The sequence below is a fragment of the Zalophus californianus genome, chromosome 6 (genome assembly GCF_009762305.2).
Source record: "Zalophus californianus isolate mZalCal1 chromosome 6, mZalCal1.pri.v2, whole genome shotgun sequence".
Taxonomy (NCBI): Eukaryota; Metazoa; Chordata; class Mammalia; order Carnivora; family Otariidae; genus Zalophus; species Zalophus californianus.
Window position 1 is genome coordinate 3,223,737 of NC_045600.1, and position 21,246 is coordinate 3,244,982.

Sequence of the window (21,246 nt, forward strand, 5' to 3'; positions counted from 1 at the left end):
CATAATCTCTGTACCCAGTGTGGGACTTAAGCCCATGACCCTAAGATCAAGAGTTGCACACTCTTCCCACTGAGCCAGCCAGGCGTCCCCCCACCCCAAGAGGCATCTGTTGCTTTAACTCATACCTGATTCTGTTTTTGTTTTGTTTTTTAACTGTTTCAAGTTAAATCACTTTGCTTTGTGAGTGGCTAGGTCACTGTGCCCCCACCCTCCGGTGCCTGCTTTAGAGCCTTGGAGGCTTGCTCCCTCACCTCCCCTTCCCTCCCCCGCTGCATCTCCCTCTCCTTTCCGTGTATCTGCTTCCTTGTTTGTCCCACTCTGTCCACCGGGCCGTTTGCTCTCCTGTGGCGAGGCCTTATTGGCTCCGTCCTCGGTGTCCTCTCAGGGCTCAGCACTGTCCCCTGTGCGGCCCAGTGTTAGCTGTCCAGCAGTTGATGGTTACAGATACGGGGTACTGTAGGTGGGTTTTACCACAAGGAGCATGTGCCATTCAGGTAGCTCCCATACGAAAGAGGGAGTTTATGGTGAAACCTCACACCTCCTGCAGGAAGCTCAGAACCAGGAAAGGTCTGACTGTCAAGGCCACCACTGACCCCCCGGCAGAGCCACGTGCTCCCCCGCCTCTCCTCCTCTGCTCACCCCTCCCCTCTTCTCTTGGCAGACGGGGCCGCTCAGACCCTGGGAGCCTCCACTGGCAGCAGATGGGCGAGGCCCCGCAGTCCCGGTCATTGGCCCCCTGCTGGAATGCTGGCTGTCACAGGTCCAGTGGGCCGGCCTTGTCCCCTTAGGGTTGTACCTTTCAGAGGCTGTGGGTGGGGTGGGCACCCTGAAGTAAATCCATGAATTGGGGAATGAACCAAGTAGGAAGAAGCAAAACAAGTGTGGTTTGACTGTAAACGTGGCATTACAGTTCCATATCCATGAGGAGCTTAGGCGGTGTGCCTTCTGCGACATGACTGGTGTGCCTAACGTTACCGTTGTCAGATCAGTTTAGTTGTATTTTTATATTTCATGAATCTGACCTACTGATTGTAATTTTTATGTACTAACAGAAGAGGAAACACGGCCAATCGCCTCTGACACATAGCTTTCTTATCTACTTAGCAATTTTACTTCTGTTCTTACTAAAAGAGCTCTTTGGATCTCTTTAGACAGTTTCCACCCAGATCACTTTCGTGTGTATATAAAAAAAGGAAAGTGGAAATGAAATAAATCTGTTTTTGGCATTCCTAACACTTCCTTGAAACATTTTGACACAACAATCGATGTCTTTATTTTCCTTACGCGTTAGGTCTCTGCCATTCAGACAGGGTGTGAATGATGCAGCCTTTTTGTTGCTGGAATTTTCTTCCAAACCCGTGCCACCATCCTGTTAGTTTTGATGCTGTCGCTTCTGGAAGTGTGGCTGCAGTTTGGCTGTGTGGCCACAGCACAGAGCGCCCTTGTCCTGCGTGTCTGAGGATGGCAGTTCTGGGTCAGGCCTGTGAGCCTTGGTCCTAGTCTGTGAAATGGGAATGATCCTAGCGTCTAAGTCTTCAGGTGGTTGTGAGGAGTCAGTAAAGTAATGCGTGCCATGTTTAGACCAGTGGCCCCTTGCACAGTCTTCAGTACACGCAGATTGCTGTCCTCCTTCTCATTAGTATTATGTTAACCTTGCTTAGTGCATGTGCTCTGCAGGACCACCTGGGCTTCCTGTCCCGTGTGCTCGCCTCCGTGGTAGAGGTGAGGAAGTGGAACTTCACAGACGTTCCAGCACTTGTTGAGGATGAACTGGTTTCATAGAGCGGAGCTGGAGGACCTGTCCTTGAGCTTTGCCGTGGTTGAAAGGGAGGGGTGCGGGGGTGGGGGATGGCTCAGGCTCCAGCTCCAGCTGAGGCTGACATCCTGCCTTCTGCCCCCCGCAGGGCGGGGTCTCTAACCTCAGATCGGTGTGCCATAATGCGGACTTCTCCTTTGGAAGATGCTGTGGCAAGTGTGTGCATGCCTGGTGCCATGGGCACAGCCTCTGGGCCAAGGTGTGTGTGGTAGACCATTTATTTGATGTGCCATGCTGGACCTCAGCATGGCCCTCCAAGCCTGAACGGGAGAGCCTGGCACAGGCCTGCAGATGGGGTCTCTTGTGGGAAGGGGTGTGTGTGAGATACTCCGTTACGGTGCAGACGACCCTGGTGGCCACATTCCTTCAGTTAGTCCCAGCAACAAATGCCGCCGTTTATCATTGTGTTCCTGGAGATATTTTTTACATTTTGGGTATTGTATATGACATTGTGTAGAATCTTCTAAACGAGGATATATTTGGTTAAAAAATTAGCTTGCAAAAACTAACTTGGTCCGGAGGCGCTGTTCACGGTCTGTTGGTGTTTAGGAAGACTCACACAGGAGCTTATGAGTGGATTATTAATTCTCCTATTTGTTTCAAGATGTTTGAGAACAAGAATCTGTTAGGAACCAGATAGAGTCTCGGGCCTGGAAAGTTAGGATCTTGTTTTTGAAAAACCGTTGGAGAGAATGGGTAGGCAACCCCCCCTTGGTCAAGGGTGTGGACTCTGCGATTATTCAGACCAAGGTCCCACACAGTTCACACTGCACCTCGCTCCCTCGGGAGCCCCCACATGTAGGCAGAGATTCTCACGGAGGGGCATGGGGGCGGGGGAGCCATGTCCTTACCTGCAGGGCCATGGGTGGATGTGTGTCAGGGGAACAAAGAGTCAGCACCCAGAGAATCTTTCACTGGGGACTGAGGGCAGCCGAGAAATGCAGATTCCTGGCCCATATATTTGGTTTTGTGATTCATTAGGTCTGGGTTTGGAGCTGGGAATCGCCTTTTTATTTTTATTTATTTTTTATTTTTTAAAACGTTTTATTTATTTGAGAGAGAGAGAGAGAGAGAGGGCGAGAGCACACACGCAGGAGCAGAGGGAGAAGGACAGGTAGACAATTCTGAGGTCATGACCTGAGCCTAAATCAAGAATCAGAGGCTTAACCAACTGAGCCACCCAGGCGCCCCATGGGAATTGCCATTTTAAAGCATCCCTAGGTGATGATTAGGTGGGTTAGACTTTCCCTAGAAGACTCCACCTTCCTGAGTGCAAGTTCAGATGACTGTCCTGACCAGTTTATGCTGTAAGGTCTGGGTGGCTGGGAAGGGTGCTCCTAGAACAGAACGGCCTGAGCATAGCCATGAAGCAGGAGAGCTTTGGAGGCATGTGCAGATGAGCATCTACAGGTGAATGTGGCGAGAGCATTCAGTAAACAGGGATGTGGTGGGCGTGCTTCTCAGAATGAGGGTCCAGGCCTGGCAGCCACACCTGGAAACTTGTTCCTAAGGCAGAACTGCTGGACCCCAAATGCCTAGGGGCAGGGGGGCAGGGGGGCATCCTGTGTCTTCACGAGCCCCCAGGGGATTCAGCTGCCCCTGGAGCCTGAGAGCCCCTGGTTGGGAGGAAGGGGTTCCCGAGTGCCGGGTTAATTCAGTGGGCAGTGAGACCCCATCACAGGACAAGAACCAGATTTCAGGAAGCTTCATCCAACGGCACATGTGATGGAGAAGAGAAATTTTGCTTTCTTTTCATCTTTGTACAGATAGGAATTCAATATAAAGTTACAGAATTACTCAAGTTAGGGAAAGATGACTAAGTCTTCATTTAATTCTTTTAAATTCTAGAAAGTGGGTGATAAATTATTTGAAACAGAATAAAAAGATTACAGTATTACGAAAAAGCTAATTGTACTTAGACATTTTGTAATTTAAATTACTTTCTATTAACAGAAAACATTCCTGGGGCGCCTGGGTGGCTCAGTCGCTTAAGCATCTGCCTTCGGCTCAGGTCATGATCCCAGGGTCCTGGGATGGAGCCCTGAGTTGGGCTCCCTGCTCAGCGGAAGCCTGCTTCTTCCTCTCCCACTCCCCCTGCTTGTGTTCCCTTTCTCGCTGTCTCTCTCTCTCTCTGTCAAATAAATAAATAAAATCTTAAAAAAAAAAAAACCAGAAAACATTCTTGTCTAGTGAGAGAAAAAGAATAAATTTATTTGTCAACAGAAATTGCAAACTTAGGAGCAAAAATGTCAAATAGGATATGTGCTTACAGAGGGGAAAGTGGTTTTCTGGATTGTTAGGAGAGAATGGTTGTTTTTCAGATTTAAAACTTAATAAAAATGCACACCTTTGGAAGTTAAAATCAAGTAAAATGCGACATCTTCTGAAACAAGGATAACCGTGATGCTGGAGTGTGGTGTTAAGAGTTGTAGGACGTAAAACCCCACAGGCAGCCAGGCCTGGTGAGCGGGTGTGCACGAGCAGACGGAAGCCAAACGATGGCTGCTTCCCCTCTGAGGAGAGTGGGCTGTGAAATGCAAAGCAATCCTGGGTCTTCTTCCATTACAAACACACTCCTGTGGAACTGTGACCCCTCCCCCTCTAAATGGAAATCTCCAGGGGCACCTGGGTGACTCAGTTGGTGAAGCATGGACTCTTGGTTTCAGCTCAGGTCATGATCTCAGGGTCATGTGAGGTGGAGTCCGCTTGAACCTGTCCCTCCTCCCACTTGCACTCAAGCATGCTCGCTCTCTCTGTCTCTCAAATAAATAAAATCTTAAAAAAAAAAAAAATCCAGACTGGAAGCTGAGGAAAACCCTGGATTTTCAAGTGACTCCTGACACTCCATAATCAACAGTTCGAAAGGGCGTGTTCCAGAAGGCCTGCACTGGTGGGGGGGGCGGTGCTCGAGTGGGGTTTATCAGACCAAACTACTCTAGTGCTTATTACTTAGTACGACTGTAGTGATCAGAATGCAAGCATGGGGGATTTTACATGAAATCATGCCAGTATGTAGAATTTTAAATGGTGTATTTAGTATGTACACTCCATATTTCCTGAAATTACTAAAGGTTGTTTTTTATTTTATTTTATTTTTTTAAGATTTTATTTATTTATTTGAGAGAGAGAGACAGTAAGAGAAAGTAGGAGCAGGGAGGAGAGGGAGAAGCAGACTCTCCTCTGAGCAGGGAGCCCGACGCGGGGCTCGATCCCAGGACCTTGGGATCATGACCTGAGCCGAAGGCAGACGCTTAATGACTGAGCCACCCAGGTGCCCCACTAAAGGTTGTTTTTTAGATTTTTCACACATCATTAAATAAAATTGTTAGATTCTATTTTTGTTTTCAAAAAATGGGATATGTATCATTGGTGACCATATTTGGCAATATCCTTGATTGCACAGGGAGAAGACACCCATTGTCAGAAAAAAAGATTATGCACTATATGTACCAGTTATGTAAATCCCTTGATCATATGCACAGGTATGCTCTTGGAGACTTGGCATCTCTCAAATTGATAAAACGTATTAACATTCATTAAAAATTCAATGTAAAAGAATTTGAATGAGGCACAGATTAATTTTATCCTTCCTTTTATATTGAATGCAGAAGTGGAATATTTCACAGAGATGTAAAGCCAGAAAATATATTAATAAAGGTAAGAACTTCCATAAAAAAAATGACATCAGAAGAAAGGTAGAATGGGAAACCTTTTTACTAGATAGGCTTTCAATCCCAGATAGTTGGGCACCGTGTTTGTTATGCTGTTGTTTTCTCCCAGTTGGAAAAAGTGGTTTATTTAATAAGTGCCATCAACACAACTGTACATCTGAAAGGAAATTATCTTAGGCACTCTTCTCTTACTATAGGCAAAAATAAACCCCAGGGGCGCCGGGCTGCCTCAGTCAGTGGAGCGTGTGACTTTCAGGGTCATGAATTCAAGCCCCATGTTGGGTGTAGACACTACTTAAAAAAAATAATAGGTAAATAAACTCCATTCGTATTATCCCTCCAAACACTGTGCATGTGAAAGTAGAAGAGTCAGGATTTGCGCTCAGGTCTGTCCCAGTCCGTAGCCAAGTCAACTGTACATACTTGAAGCCTGCAGCCCGGTAAGTTTGGGAATATGTACACACACACGAGGCCATTGTCAAAGCCGAGCAAGCAGACCTCTTGCCCCGGGAAGGTTCCCCGTGCTCCTTGGTCATCCCTCCTGTCCGTTGTCCCCAGACAAAGACTGACTGTCATTATGTATTAGTTTGCACTTTCTAGAATGTTCTCTAAACGGCATCTATAGTATGTGCTCTTTGTCTGGATTTTTCCCTCAGCGTCATCATTCTGACATTTGTCCCTTGTAGTGTGAATACCACACCTTTTGAAGTTGTCCCACAGTTCTTGGCTGTTCTCTGTTTTTGCCATTATTTGTTCTCTCTGCATTTCAGTTTGGAAGTGTCTGTTGGAGCATCTTCCAGCTCACTGATTCTTTCTTTGATTGTTTAGCCTGTGGATGAGCTTATCAAAGTCATTTTTATTTCTGTTGCAGTGGTTTTTATTTCTAGTGCTTCCTTTGGATTCTTTCTTAGCGTTTCTATCTCTCTGCTTGCATTTCCCATCTGAACTTTCCCTGAGCTTTCCCATCATCTACTTTTTCCACTAGAGCCCTTAACAGATCACTCATAGTGATTTTAAATTCCCTGACTGGTAATTCCAAAATCCTTAAATCTGTGCCATATCCGAAACTGGTTCTGATGCTTGCTTTGTCTCTCAGACTGTTTTTCTTGCCTTTTAACACAACGTACAATTTTGTTGGAGGTCTGACATGATGCACTGGGTAATGGGATCAGGTGAAAGGCTGTTGGAATGAAGTTTCTTGATAACCTGGCTAGGAAACGTGCTGTGTTGAAGGTTTGCTGTAGGGGTAGGTACCAGAGGCTCCAAATTTATTGACAGCCTGTATGTTATTACCTGAATGTGAGGGATAAACAAAATTGAAGAGGTATCCTGAAACGTGTCTCCCTGGTCTGTCTGACTTGCTCCAAAGAACCCATGGCTCCAGAGAACTGCCCGCCCCCCCCATAGTGTAGAACAAAGTTGCCAGCAGAGCTGGACTGCTGGGAAGTTAGAGACAAACGAAACACTATGGTGTTTAATTCATTTGTGGACTCATGCTGTGACTTAAAATTTTCCAAAACCTGTAGGCATTTGGAAATATTTGTAAAACATAGCCAGAATATTTGTAAACGTATCCCACTGAATAGAAACACCACTTTGTTATCTGTTAGAGGCAGTTGCGGGTGCTTATGAAGTAATTTGTATTTTATTTTTCATTTGTTTATTTATTTTAAAGATTTTATTTATTTGAGAGAGAGAGAATGAGAGATAGCACGAGAGGGAAGAGGGCCAGAGGGAGAAGCAGACTCCCTGCTGAGCAGGGAGCCCGATGCGGGACTCGATCCCGGGACTCCAGGATCATGACCTGAGCTGAAGGCAGTCGCCCAACCAACTGAGCCACCCAGGCGCCCCGTAATTTGTATTTTATAAGCTAGTTTCGATGCTAGTAATTTTCCTGTTGGTGTGTAACTGTTTGAAGTGGTCTGTATTATAACAGCTGCTTGATGAGATGTCATTTGTCCCTGCAGCAGGATGTCCTGAAGTTAGGGGACTTCGGATCCTGCCGGAGCGTCTATTCCAAGTAACCCTACACAGAGTACATTTCTACCCGCTGGTACCGTGCCCCAGAGTGTCTCCTCACCGACGGCTTCTACACCTACAAAATGGACCTGTGGAGCGCTGGCTGCGTGTTCTACGAGATCGCCAGGTAGAGCTGGGGCCCGCCTTGTGTGGGAGAACCCTGCTGGTGCCACCGGGCCTCCGCGCGCATGTCCTGAAGCAGGCCGCATGGCGAGGCTCGGCCTGCCTGCCGCGTGGCTGCATGCCAGGCCCTTCCTTTACCAGACAGACTTTACAGTCGTCTTGCCCATGTGACTGTTTAACTTGACAGAAAACGTACCAGGCTTTCATTTTCCTTTTTGTCAAGTACTTTTCCTTGTTTGCTTGTCACAAAGCACAGGGTAGTATCAGTTACTTCTTTCCTACTGGCATAACTTGGCCGTAGGCCGGCAGGCCTCCCCCTTTGGCTTCGTCAGTGAAATGATTGATTCGTGAGTTCAGGGACAGAGTAGAAACGTGCTTATTGCCACCTTGTGGGGCCTGCCGTGGGGATATGTGAGCAGCGCCCCTGCTCCTGGGACCTACCCTAAGAGAGACAGTCCATCAAGTGGGATGCTCTGGTCAAAGTGTGAGGATGGATCACCTTGTGGCACAGCTGGATTCTAGAAAACCCCAAGTTCTAACCTCCTCCCCGGCCTCCACACCCCCCAGCCTTTGTAGCTTCACACAGAGGGGGTGGGCCAGCATTCACTTGCTTGGAGTGGACAGTTAAGGACAAGCAGGTGAATTTAACATCTGGGTGATATGCATCATAGGCGGGGACTCGGGTCGTCTGCTCTCACCAGCTCAGCTGCCCACTTCATAAATACGGACATGCGTGTCCTTCAGGACACACCTATTGATAATCGGCTTGTTATTTTTGGAGAGCCGAGTGGCACTTTCATTGAGCTTCAAGTACCGACAGACAGTCCTTTCTGCTGCACTAAAACCCCTACGGGTGGTAAAGGACTTCAGTGTGGAGGACGTGAGGACGTGATGGCTGGTAGCGTCTCACCAGCGTGCAGGGCAGCCTGTGGGGGGCCCGCCACACACACACACACACACACACACACACACACGCGCGCGCGCGACCCTGCCCCCCCCACCCCCACCCACCGAGTGTCAGAGCTGCTCCCTGCCTGCCCGGGCTTTCCTCCTGTCTCCTGCAGCCATGGATGCTTTCCTGTGCGGAGCTGCTGTTCTCAACTCTTCTTTGTGGCTTGTCATGCGAATTGAATTTATTTACATAAGCCTAAAATCTTTCATCCACGATTCCAAAATCCGTAAAAGTTCCAAAAACCAAAACGTTTCTTGGACTTCATTTGTCACCAAAACCAGACCCAATCCACCCTGAATTTTTGTTGGAAAACCTCCCCTGTGACAGGAGACTTACGGAGGCGACGTGTCTTGCCACGGAGATATCAGGGTGTACAGAGAGGAATGTGGCCATCTCTTAGAATGACACCCCCTGTTGGGAAAGGAGAAACAGTCCCGAGCCGAAGGGGAACGGAAAGCCCGTAGCTGGCAAGGAGGGCCACACCCGGGGGATTGTGTCCTGGGGTTCCGTGTGAGCTAGCCGCCCGGCAGAAGGGGACGTTGGGAGGAAGAGCCGTGGCCTGCCCTAACCACAGCCCCATCCCGTTCTTCCAGTCTGCAGCCCCTCTTCCCCAGAGCCAACGAGCTGGACCAGATCTCAAAAATCCACGACGTCATCGGCACCCCTGCCGAGAAGACCCTCACCAAGTTCAAACAGTAAGTGTGATGTGTGCCCAAGAGTCCCGTTGTGGACTTGCCCCCTGCCAAGGCTGGTGGTGGCAGCCAGCCGAGGGGCCCAGGCTGCGCCTCTCCTGCCCTTGCAGGCCCTCCGTCTGCTTGGGTCCCCGCTGCCGCTGAAGGGAGGCAACGCGGCAACTGCTCGGGGCTGTGGTCCCCCAGGGGTCCTGCCAGGGGCGCGCTCCCTCCAGCAGCACAGAAGAGTTCAGATGGTCTTGCTGAGGGCCTGGCGGTCAGGTTTTGTCCTCTGAATATTTACCCCAGACTGAGAGACCTTTGGGCGGAGAAGGTTCCCACATACAGGCTGTGCGTGGTGAGGCATTCGTGTGGCTGTTGCCAGCAACACTGACACCCAGACCGCGACTGGTTAGGGTTTGGTTTTGGTCAGAGATGCAGCTGAATCTGGGTAGCTGGGGCTTCTGAGGGAGAGCCCCGTGGGGCAGCGGGTGGGCAGCTCCTGGGCCCTGGGAAAGTAAGGAGAGACAACTGTTATGGATTCTTCCTTTTCCCCCTTTTAAGCTTTATCTCTTTCTTCTCAGGTAAGAACATGTTGTTAGTCCTCTCGGGGAAAAGTCGTTTCCTTACATTGATAGCACAACAGATTTCACACTCCCCGCCCCACTTATTTTTTAGAGCAGTTTCAGGTTCAAAGCAAAACTTAGGGGAAGGTACAGAGATTCCCCATAGGCCACCGGGGGGCCTGCACAGCCTCCCCCACCGTGACCCTCCACGCCAGGGTGGCGCATCGGTTCCCATCCATGAGCCCACCCTGACACATCATCGTCACCCCGAGTCCGCAGTTCACGTGAGGGGTCCCCCTGCTGCCGTACATTCTCTGGGTTTGGACGACTGTGCAGTCACACCCCTTCTTAGAGCAGAAGCTGTCATCGGTTCAGGGCCCTGTAGAATCATGATGATGCCTGGCCAAGTGCTCTAAATAATGGCATGATCGTTTACTATCATTGGGCTTTTAATACAGGTCGAGAGCTATGAGTTTTGATTTTCCTTTTAAAAAGGGATCAGGAGTATACCTCAACTGACAGCCAGCCTGTCCTCGCGGTGCCTCTCCCCCTGCACGCAATGGCGGCCTATGACGCCGACGACAGAACCACTGCCCGCCAGGCCCTGCAGCACCCGTGCTTCCAAGAGCAGAGGTGGGCTCCCGTGCGGCTCGGCGGGGGAGGGGCGGCAGGTGCTGCCGCTGAGGCCTGGGGGGGGCACGAGTGGGAGTGGGTGGGTCCGGGGACAGCTCTGTCCTGAACTTGGGTGCCCCCGAGATGTCCCCCTCACTCTTTTCTGGTGTGGCCTCCCAGGAGGAGGTGGTCAGTGGCCCTCGGCAGGGCACGAGGAGGGCTCAGTGGCTGTTTGGAGGCTGATGCCGAGGCTCCAGTGGTTAAGACTCCAGGAGGGGCCTGGCGCACAGCAGTGACAGCAAGGAGAGCTCGCTGTGGGGTTGGGGGCACCTTGGTACCTCGCATGGCAGGAGCTGCCTGAGGGCGTCTCATCCCGCACCTCGAGGCCCTCCCACCAGGGCGAGCGTGGCGGTGGGCGCGGGGGCTGCAGGCCCGTGGCAGGCCCGTGCCCACAGTTCACGTGGGAAGGAAGAGGCAGTGAGCACACAGGATAGACCAGCCTGGGGATGAGGAGAGGGACGTGCAGTCGTGCTGTGCCCTCTCTCGGGGGGGCACGCCCTCTCTCCTCCTCCCCTTCAGGGCGGCTGAGAAACAGGCTCTGGCCAGCCTCAGGAAAGCCTTCTTTCCAGAGCACCCTGTGGCATCGGAACTTCTCAGTAACAGTTGGCACACTTCAAAGGAGGACAGAAAGCAGGTACTGAGTGAAGGGAGGGAGCTGGGAATGGCCTTTGTGGCTGGGACTGGATGCCCTCAGGTAGCCTGTGTCTCTGAGGAGGACGCCCCCCCCCCCCCCCCACACCAGGCCAGGCGGCCCCGCTGGTCTTCGAGGCCTGACCCTGTGCCCCCGAGGTCTCTGTGTGCCAGGACGCAGGGAGCCTGGCTCGATGGTTCCTGCCCTTCTGCCCCCCTCGCTGAGGGGGGACAGCAGCGTCCCGTGTGCGCAGGCCAGGCCAGGCGGGATCCTCCCACACGCAGGGGCCCAGTTCCCTCCCACAGTGCTTGGCAGCTGTCACCTCCCTGTGCCCTCCGACTGACCCTAGCAGGGGGCACAGAGAAGCTAAACCGGCCCGGGTGACCCAGCGAGCCGGTGACAGGTCCCCACACGCTCAGCAGGCCCCAGGTGAGCACTTGCCTGGGCACACACTGTTTGCTTTAGGAACAGCAGCTTCCCTCTGCAGACTTTTCATCCTTGAGCGCCCCAAGTGGTCCCCGCTGCTCAGCCCCCTCCCAGCTCCATGTGGGGGCTGGCACCGCACCGTGTGGTGACTGTGCCCTTCCGTCACTCATCCCAGCATCTGCTGCATGTCACTTCGTGCTAGGAGCTGAGGTCACCGACATATCTGCAGCCAGGCCGCTCTCCAGCATTCCAGACTGCTGTGTTCAGCCGCCTGCCTGATGGTTCCATTTGGCCAATAGGCGGAGGGGTTCAGACCCACTCTCCCAGTCTCTCCCCCCAAACCTGCTTTTCTCCCCATGCCTTCCCTTTAAGGATGGAGGCAGCTCCCTTTCAGCTGTTTAGGCCCCAAACGGTGACACCCTCCTCCCCAGTCACCTGAGCCTCTCTCATTTTGCCTTCCAACTGCTGTCCCTGCTCAGCCCTTCCCTCCAGTGAGACATTTGGCTGTGTCACTCCTGCCGGCACCCACCACAGTCCCCCCGTGTCTGGAGGGGCCACCTGGGAGGCCTTCCCTGCTTTGGGGCCATAAGGTCCCGTCACAGCTGCCCTCTTCTCTGGTGCCGTGGATGATCTGTAAATGAACAGTGGGGCTCTGTCCCAGTAAAACTTTGGACACTGTGATTCAACTGTTAGAAAATGCAGGGGTGCCTGGGTGGCTCAGTTGAGTTTCTAGCTCTTGGCTTCGGCTCAGATCGTGATCTCGGGGTCGTGGGATCAAGCCCCGCATTGGGCTCCGGGCTCGGCAGGGGGCCTGCTGGAGATTCTCTCTCTCCCCTCAAATAAATAAATAAACAGAATCTTTAAAAAAAAAAAAAAGGTAAAAAAATTCTTAGGTCGGGCGCCTGGGTGGCTCAGTTGGTTAAGCAACTGCCTTCGGCTCAGGTCATGATCCCAGGGTCCTGGGATCGAGTCCCATATCAGGCTCCCTGCTCAGCAGGGAGTCTGCTTCTCCCTCTGACCCTCTTCCCTCTCGTGCTCTCTATCTCTCATTCTCTCTCTCTCAAATAAATAAATAAAATCTTTAAAAAAAAAAAAAAAATTCTTAGGTCACCAGCCACACTAGAGCAACACTGCGGGCGGATCTGGCCAACCTCTGGACTTCAAGCAGGGCCACCAGCACCGCCGTGGCCCGTGGAACGCTGCTGTGACCATGTCAGTGGCCTCCTGGGCATCAGGTCAGGTCAGGCTACAGTCGGCTGCCCTGTGGGGGAGAACCAGGCCCCAGACTCCAGTGTGGAGGCTCTCCCTCCCCCAGGGGGCATGCTCCGATGAGCAGCACGTCACCTGGGTGGCAGGGATACCGTCTGGTCACCGTACGATCACACCTCTTGGTCAAGTTCCATTAGGCGAAAGTCATGCAAAAGAGCCTCTTGTGTTTTTCCTAATTTCCATAAAGGGGACATCATTGTACGTTCACCCGACCTGTGTTTTGTTTCAAGAAACAGTCCCTAAAGCCAGAGGAGGACCATCCCAAGAGACCAGGACCGGCCTACCTAATGGAACTGCCCAGACTGAAGCTTTCGGGAGTGACCAAACTGCCCTTGTACTCCAGCCCCGCACTGCACTCCGTGTTCGGCCCGGGGGCCGACAGGAAAGCGCCGGTGCTGAGGCCCCCCCAAGTGTGTTGGCGCCAACCAGAAGGTAGCCCGTCGCGCTAGCTCCCTGTAGCCCATAGCTCTCGGCCCGGCCCCGCTGAGCGTCTGCTCTTCCCTTTAACAGACGGATGCGCAGAAGGACAGTAAGCCCAGCCTGAAGCAGTGTCCCCTGCCCACGATCGAAAGGAAGGGCGGAGGCTACCGAGCCGCGCACGCCGGCTCCCCTGCCGGGAGCACGAGACCAGGCGCGGCCAGGCCGGGCCCTGCGGATCGCCACCGAGCCTCGGATGGAGGGCTCTGGGAGAGGCCTGGCGTGTCCCCCTCGCAGAGCCCCGAGACCACTGCCCCGCAGGCCAGCCAGCGCCCACCTGGCCTGGAGCCCCCAGCCTGCAGCGCCTGGCATCCTGAGAGCACAGGTCCTGTATGTTCCAGTCGAATACATTTGTAAAACCACCCCATTCTGGGCTTTTGTTTCATTTTTGTAACCTAGGAATTTGGGGCAGAAAATATTTTGTAATCTTTTTATCTGAGTCAAAACAGAAATCAGAATTTATATACTGTATTATTTAGGCTTGGTTTCAGCACGGGCTCTGCGTGTCGTGCCTTCTTCGGTACGTCACTGATACTGTGTGGCACGTCACAGTTTACAGATTATGCTGTTGGAGTTTTATTAAAGAATAAGCTGTCAGTACAATATTTTAATATTTTCTGAGTTAAACGTGTGTCCTGACATGCATTTCTTTATTTTAGGTCTTGTGAGCATATTTGGGGAATTTATTTTGTTGGGAAGTCTTTGGTACAGCTTAATTTTGTGGCACGTGAAAAGCCAGTAAGAACTAAACAGAGGCTCGGCCAGGGTGCTCTGTGGCCTCGGTACCCTGGGGAGCTGCAGCCGGACGAGGCTGCCAAGTGTGAGGCACGTCAGAGCGCCAGGCTTCCCCGTGGCCGCCGGCCACCTCGCCTTAGCTCCGGAGGCCCAGCTTCGCCTGTGAGTAGAGATGCTGCTTCCTGACGGCGCTTTTGGCCCTCCCGCTGGGCAGATGCCAGACCCTCCTGAGCCCGTTTTTGTCTTGGGATGTAGCGTAATGACCCCTTCTTGTCCTCGCCTTCACAAACTTACAACATTAAGAAAAAGCAAATTTCCCAGGTTAGTATTTGTCTTCTTGTTCCCTCCTTTTTTTTAAGATTTTATTTATTTGACAGAGAGATAGAGAGAGACAGTGAGAGAGTGTGAGCACAAGCAGGGGGCGCTGCAGGCAGAGGTAGATGCAGGCTCCCCACCCCACAGAGCAGGGAGCCCCATGTGGGGGCTCGATCCCAGGATCCCGGGATCATGACCTGAGCCAAAGGCAGATGCTTCACAACTGAGCCACCCAGGCGCCCCTTCTTGTTCCCCAACATCACTCGGCATCAGGGAAATGTTCCCTCTTTTAAGACAAATCTGTGACATTCTTCCACACGCTCTCCAGTGGCCACCACCTCTGACCCACCTGCCAGGCGGTGAAGCAGAACCAGGAGTCCCAGCCCGGCTCAGCTGTGGGGTGGATACAGCAGCCTCGGGAAGGGCAGGCGGGAGCCAGCATTTACAGGGGCGGGGTGTGGCTGAGTGCGAGGCAGCATGGGCGTGGGCCACATGGGGGCCGAGGAGCCCAAGAGGGGCAGATTCAAGACAAGAAACAAGGCTTCGGGGATGTTCAGAGCTGGGTGCACATGAGGAGGGGCTGGAAAGAGCTTCCTTTGAACCCATTTAACACCCTGTTGTGGCAGGGGGGGCACTGGGGGGACAAGCAGGGCGCCACTCTGCCTCCGAGGAGGATCTGGGAGTTCCGGGTCCCCTGGGAGCTGAGGCAGGGAGGAGGCCAGAGCCAGGTGGTGCTGGGGCTCAGCAGCGGGAAGGCCAGGGAGACCGGCGGCCAGAGGCGACGGGAGCGGGCTCCTGGGATTGAAGAGGGCCCTGCACGGCCAGTGCGCCCGCACTCTGACCCCAGGCAGGGGAGGCTGCCGGAGAACCAGGCCCCTGAGGGGCAGCGGCTCAGGGGGGCATGCTCCTGTCTTCGAGGACGGGCCCTAAGGACACATTTAAGGACTGACAAGAATTTGTGTATTTAGGAAAACTGTTACCCCTTTAAGTGTATAACATTTGAAGGGAAAATCTTTTAAAGTTCTCCTGCATACCTTCTGAGAAAGCCGACTTGTCCCTTCCCATGGAGGGCCTCTCTGGGGCAGGCCAGGCCCTTGGGGGGTGGTGTGACCTGTCCACCAGATGAAGCTCTGTTGGCTTCACGTTGGTCTCTGGAATACAAGTGCTGCGAACCGTCAGCCCGGAGCCCAGAGCCCGGCCACACCAGGCCCCACGGCGGGCACAGCTGGTCCAGCCCTGCGCACCAGCCTCCATGGAGGAGCAGGGTGGTAGTCTGGCCACGCTTGCCGTCCCTGCAGCCCCCCACCTGCTCTCAGCACGGGAGCCAGTCCCCGGGCAGCTGAATGGCTCCGGCTGTGTCTGGCCTCTAGGCCCTGTGCTGGGAGGCTGCCTCCGCCTGCTGCCAGAGCCCTGGTGGGTGTCCGCTCACTCCAGACTGGAAAGGTGGGGAAGGCGACCTGAAGGCCAGTTGAGCCTCTGCAGGCAAGGCTATTCCCGAGCGACAAAGCTCCAGAAGGGAAGTGGGGTCAAAGTCATGCTCCCCCCGACCCTGTCAAGTCTGCTCATTGCACAGTGTTTACTGAGCACCTGCCGGTGCCCCAGCCTCCGCTCCTCACCCACCGGGCCTCCTGCTCTCAGCCCGAGAGGGCGCGAGGCAAGGAGGCGCGAGCTGCTCCCGGGGCAGAGGGGTGGCCTGGTGCACTGGTCCAAGGGTCCCACTGCTGACAGCACCTTAGCGTGTGAACTTGCTTGTGGAGCAGAAACGGCAGCGGGGACGCCCCCCAAGTGGCCTGGGCACTGCGGCTCCCTGCCCCCTGCCTCCCTGCGCGGAGGCCGCTCCCAGGCCTGCCGTGTTCCTCTGGCCGCCACGTGGCAGCCACCAAGCTCGCTGACTCGCCCTGGAGCATCGGCCTCCTCCCAGCTTCCCTTAGACCTGTCCCCACGGGCGCGCAGCTCGCCTTCACCAGCCCCAAATAAGGACGGAAGCTCAAGGCAGCACGTAAGAGCACTTGCAAGTCGTGCTGTGCCCTCCCTGGCTTCGAGGGTGGCCCGGCTGCCGTCTGCCTGGGGCCTGCCGGGGGCTGCACGCCCGTGGGGGCGCGGGGGGCAGTTACAAGGCAGTCTGATTTTGGAAGCCACCTTGGCCTACTTGCTACAAGAGCCATAGATTTGTTCCTAGTACAGACGCGACGACAGCAAATCGGGGCCCACCTGACAGCTTTGCTCCAGAGCCTGAGCAAAGGGGGCGCAGAGCCAGGACCGCCCACCCTGAGGATGTGGACGTGGGGGGAGCACAGCCGGGGCGTCTGACCAAACCGAGCTTGAATTTTAACCCACGTGACCGCTGTCCTCGTGCCAACCAGATTTCCACCTGTCCCTTCATAGAAAAAGGAGCCCGCCCTGCCCCGGAGGGTCACAAGACGAACGCTGGACTCCGTTTTCAAAGGCGGCCTCTGCTGACCTGCCCCGGTATGTGGGCCACCTTGTGTGTCCCTGGACCTGCATGGGCGGGGTTTTGTGCGTCACCGACACGCCTAGAAGCCGGTGCTTTGGTGCCCATGACAGAGAGACCATCCAGAATGTGCGGTTTTAATACGCAGGTCATTGTGAATGTATACGATTGATAAATTCTGTCGCTAGAACAACAGGCGTCTATGTCGTGGCCTTCACCACCGCGGAGCGCCTGTCCCGGGGACCCAGGGCCTCCGCGCAGCTCTCGGAGGGCGTGCGCTCGGTTTCCTGCCTCGGTCGTGGGACGTGCCCCGACTTAACGTGTTCGCTTGGACGCTTCGTGGTTTGGTCACACCAGATAAAAATGCTTCCCAAGGGTGCAGCTGCGGACGTCGGTAAAAGTGACGGCCTTCTGCTCGGGTGCGGGCGGCACTGTGCTCGCAGCTGCCCCCGAGCTGGTCTCGACCCGACACCCATCCCCGATGGTCCCCGCGGCCAACAGAACACGCCGGCCTCCCCGGACGCCGCGATGCACGTGTGGTCGCGGGCTTTCAGCGACGACAGCGACTTAAAGCCGGGAGCCGGGAGCCGGAAGGAGGGGCCGGAGAGCCACAGAACTCTCCAGATGAGCCCCGCTCTCGGGCTTCCAGGAACGGGGTGGAAAAAGGACGCATCCCATTTTATACTAAACTTTAATTGAACAAAAAGTCACATTAAAAATTGAGTCAACTTAACAGAAGCTAAACCAATGGTCAAGATAGTTTTAATATTAATTCTTTCATGAATTAGAAATGTCACTCATAAAAGATGGAAATTACTGGTGAAGTAACCATGTCCCCCAGTAGCACAATCACATCATTTATACATATAATACAGAGCTGACTGCTTTGGAAACAACAGTATTAAAATAAATGTTAAGATTAAAAAGAGCATCTTCAACACCCTGGAGGGCCGCGAGTCTGTGAGACCCATATTTAAAGTAATTCCCTAATAGCATTAAACTATTTTAAGTGCAAACAATTTGTAAAAATCTATGATTGCAGCATCCATCCTCCTGAATGACAGATTTAAGTCAGAAAGCAACAACTTTCTTCACGAGTGCATCCCAGGTTGTCTCTGACCACCTACGTATAAAAACAGTGCAAAAACAGAGTGAAGTACTGTTTGTAACAGTTGAGTTTAAGGGGACTTCTTGTCCAAGAAATATTTTATTTTACACTATATATATATGTATAGGTTATATAGATATATATGAGATTTTAATTACACTGAACTTCTGAGTAAAAAGCAAGAAAATCCCCTTTCTTATTTTTTACTTGCAGCCCCAAAAGAAGGATTTAAAAACGGGAACCGCCTCTTTGGGTGAATGGCAGAGCGCGCCCTCTCGAGCGGGCCCCGTGGGTCCTCGCACGCGACTCCGGGTGACAGCTGCCTCTGCGAGGGTCCGAGCTCCTGTCTCCGTCCGTCGCTGCCTCGGGGCCGGGTCGTCGGGGCGAAGGTTCTCGAGCAGGGGCGGGCCACTACACTACAGTTCCACCCGGAGAGCTGGCCTGGTTTTGGGATGACAATAAACCCTGCAAACAAAGCAGTTTACATTAATCCAGCAAAACACGGGGCGGCCAAGAAAGGCACACTCCTCCTTTGCCAGAGGTCACACGACCACGGATTTCTGTCGGGTTGTTAGCCACTGTTGGAACAAATCCTCCATTTTTCATCGACTTAATTCTTACCCACGCCACCGTGTGACATTCCCAGCTGATCAGGAAGCACGGAAGCCGGCCCCGGCCCGGGCGTCCGACAGTGGGCACGGCTGGCCTGGAGAGCAGCGGGCGGCCTCTCGGGGCCTGGGCTCCTTGGGACACCGTGAGCCCGGTCGCCACCTTGCCCAGAGGCCGCCGCCGCTCCGGAGCACGGCGAGGCCCCCAGGGGAGGCCCCCCCTCCCCCCCGGCTCCTGCAGCGCTGCCCTCTGACCTCACGCCCCGTCCCCTCAGCGGGTCGGCCACGACAGACGGGGGCCAGCGCTTTCTAAGGGTGCCTTCCTCCTGGGGGGACGGGGTGCTCTCGCTTTCTCCGGCTGGGGTGTGATGGTGGCGCCCCTCAGGCTTCGGCATCGAGTATGGGGCTCAGCGGGAAGACAAAGAAGGATCTGGGCCCTGGGCTGTCGGATCTGAGGACAGGGCACCGGAGGGGCCATGTGTGCCATGGGGGTGGCCCCCACTGAGAGGCGGGAGGCCCGAGCTGGGACCCCCCTGCCAGCTAGCCCCGGGCATAGCGAAGAGCATCTGCATTTCTCCACACTCACTGGGATGCACAGTCTCATCACAGTTTGGCGTTCGTTTATTAAGGATTTTAAGGTAACAAGAGTGTGACACTGAAGCTAGATTTTCAGTTCTGTGAACACAAACTTAAGCTGTCCTAGAAAACGCTTCAGTTGGTTCGTTGTTGCCACGGGACAGGCCTTGAACTCGAAGCGAACGCCGCTGTGTTGGCACAGCCCGGGCCTGTGCGGGTGCAGACGGCGACCGGGCGCCACCGCGCACCCCGGGGGCGGGGGCTGGGAAACGCGACGTCCCACCGCGACGCCTTCTACCTCGTTTTCTCACAACTGACGCCTGTTCACCTGGACCCGATCAGGAAGCCAGGAGCAAAGGGAGCGTCACACGGAGCCCTGCTCGGAATCTACAGGAGCCCTTCCCCTGGGATCCAGGAGCACAACCCGCGCCGGCGTCCTCGGCGGAGCGCCCCCCGTGCTTCCCACGCACACCCCTCGGGGGGCCGCACGGCCGCCAGGCAGCTAGACGGCTGGAGGGGCTGCCGACCGACCCTGGGCCCCCTGCCTCCCTGCAGGGAAGCGGCCGCCCACCAACGGAGGGGACCCGTCCCTCCTCACGGCCTCCACCGAGCTGCAGGGAGGCCAAGGCCGGACCCCGCTTCCGTGGCGACAGTCCGCAGTGAAGAAGCCTTTATCACAAGAATGTTCTGCCTCCGCAATCAAGTGGTTTCCAGGAGCTACGGGATGTCCAGGAACAGTGCCAAGTCTCCAACACCAAGAGGTCCCTTTTCTCCCCCTCCTGCTAAAGGGGCAGCGCGCGGTGATCCAGCCTGGGGACAGAGCCCCAGCCCTGTGTCCAGAGGACGGTGACTGGAGGCACCCAAGGTTATTTAAGGACTCAGGACACACTGAGAAAGGCACCCCCACCCCCACCCCAGACCAGCCTTGTCCAACACGAGGACAAGGCAAGCCACACGTGAAATTTAAAATTCTAGGAGCACATTTAACAATTAAAAGGTGAAATTAGTTCTAATATACTTAACCCAATATACCCCATATTACCATTTTAACAGGTAATGAGTATACAAATTACTAATGATGTATTTTTCGTCATTTTTCCGTACGAAGCCTTGAAGCCTTGGGAATGCCGTGTAGCACATCGGCACTCGGGGCGGCCCCCGTTGCAGCGCTCCGCGGCCGCGCAGCCCTTCCCTGCCCTGGCCCCTCTCCGGCGGCTGGCGGAGGGTGGGTGCTGAGGCTCAGAAGGGGCAGCGGGGGCACCCTGAAATGCCATCCCATCCTCGGGGGCTCGGGGGGGAGGCCGCTCTCCTCCAGCTTCCGTTGGCTGAAGCCTCCGCCGCCCCCTCCCCAAGAACAACCCCCCTGCTGTCCTACCCTCCACGGGAGGCCCGGGTTCAAGGGATCACGAAGGTCATCTAAGCAAGCGGCCACCGCAAACCCACCCTCCCTCCCAGCTTCTGCCGTCCACGCTCCCATAAACCCTCAACTGCCAGATGCCCAGGGAACCGCAGGGTCTGGGTAATGGGGTTAGCCCTTCTGACGTCACCCGTGGCGAACAATTTCTCACGGACGCTGTGCAGCAGCGCTCACCTGGGATCCACACCCGGGTGCCGCCCCTCGGGCACCGAGCTGGGAAGGGGCCTGGGATGCCAGCCTGCCATGGGGGAAAGTCCGAGGGCTCGGTGGAGAGCAAAGGGACAAGGGACAGAGCGGCGGAAGCACACCCAATGGCGGGCACCAAGCAGAGGGGGCCCCGCAGGGGCATGCACCCCAGGGTGTAGGTGCCTCCGGGGCGCAGGTGAGGGTCTGGGACGTTCCTAGGAGGGCGCGAGGGAGCGTCGGACACAAGCCGCCCCGCCCGTGAGGCCTTTGCGGGCCAGCGGTGGGGGAGGAGGGCCCCGTCTGGCCGGGCACGGTCAGGGGGACGTCGACCCCCCGGTTCCCTTCCTGGAGGTGGAATTGGCTTTGCTGTGATGGGGACCGTGGAGGCATCGCGGGAAATGTGGCCGTTCAAAGACTCAAAGTCACCTTATTTCTATAAGCTGTGCTTTCGTTTAAAGGTTACCAGGGGACAGAGAAAGACGGGCAGCACACGCAGGCCCCCATCAAAGACTGGAGACCGCGGTCGCGAGGAAGCCCTGCGACGGCCGGGCCTGCC

General features: G+C 54.5%; 2 protein-coding genes across 3 annotated transcripts in view; one reads left to right on the forward strand and one right to left on the reverse strand.

Annotated features, from left to right (window-relative positions):
* MOK (MOK protein kinase) overlaps positions 1–18,248 on the forward strand; it is a 59,599-nt gene extending 41,351 nt beyond the window's left edge. The window contains 14 exon segments of the mRNA XM_027570424.2: positions 5,220–5,298; positions 5,425–5,473; positions 7,455–7,633; positions 9,175–9,276; positions 10,277–10,322; positions 10,325–10,364; positions 10,367–10,451; positions 11,010–11,124; positions 13,047–13,217; positions 13,219–13,248; positions 13,327–13,618; positions 13,953–14,349; positions 16,729–16,812; positions 18,117–18,248. Of these exon segments, the coding sequence (XP_027426225.2) occupies positions 5,220–5,298; positions 5,425–5,473; positions 7,455–7,633; positions 9,175–9,276; positions 10,277–10,322; positions 10,325–10,364; positions 10,367–10,451; positions 11,010–11,124; positions 13,047–13,217; positions 13,219–13,248; positions 13,327–13,618; positions 13,953–14,035 (1,271 nt within the window). The 3' untranslated portion in view covers positions 14,036–14,349; positions 16,729–16,812; positions 18,117–18,248.
* Positions 18,249–18,314: 66 nt separating this feature from the next.
* Positions 18,315–21,246, reverse strand: part of WDR20 (WD repeat domain 20) — a 61,534-nt gene continuing 58,602 nt past the window's right edge. For both annotated transcript variants that reach the window (XM_035727967.1, XM_035727966.1), the window contains one exon: positions 18,315–18,368. In XM_035727967.1, the coding sequence (XP_035583860.1) occupies positions 18,315–18,368 (54 nt within the window). The remainder of the gene's footprint in view (positions 18,369–21,246) is intronic.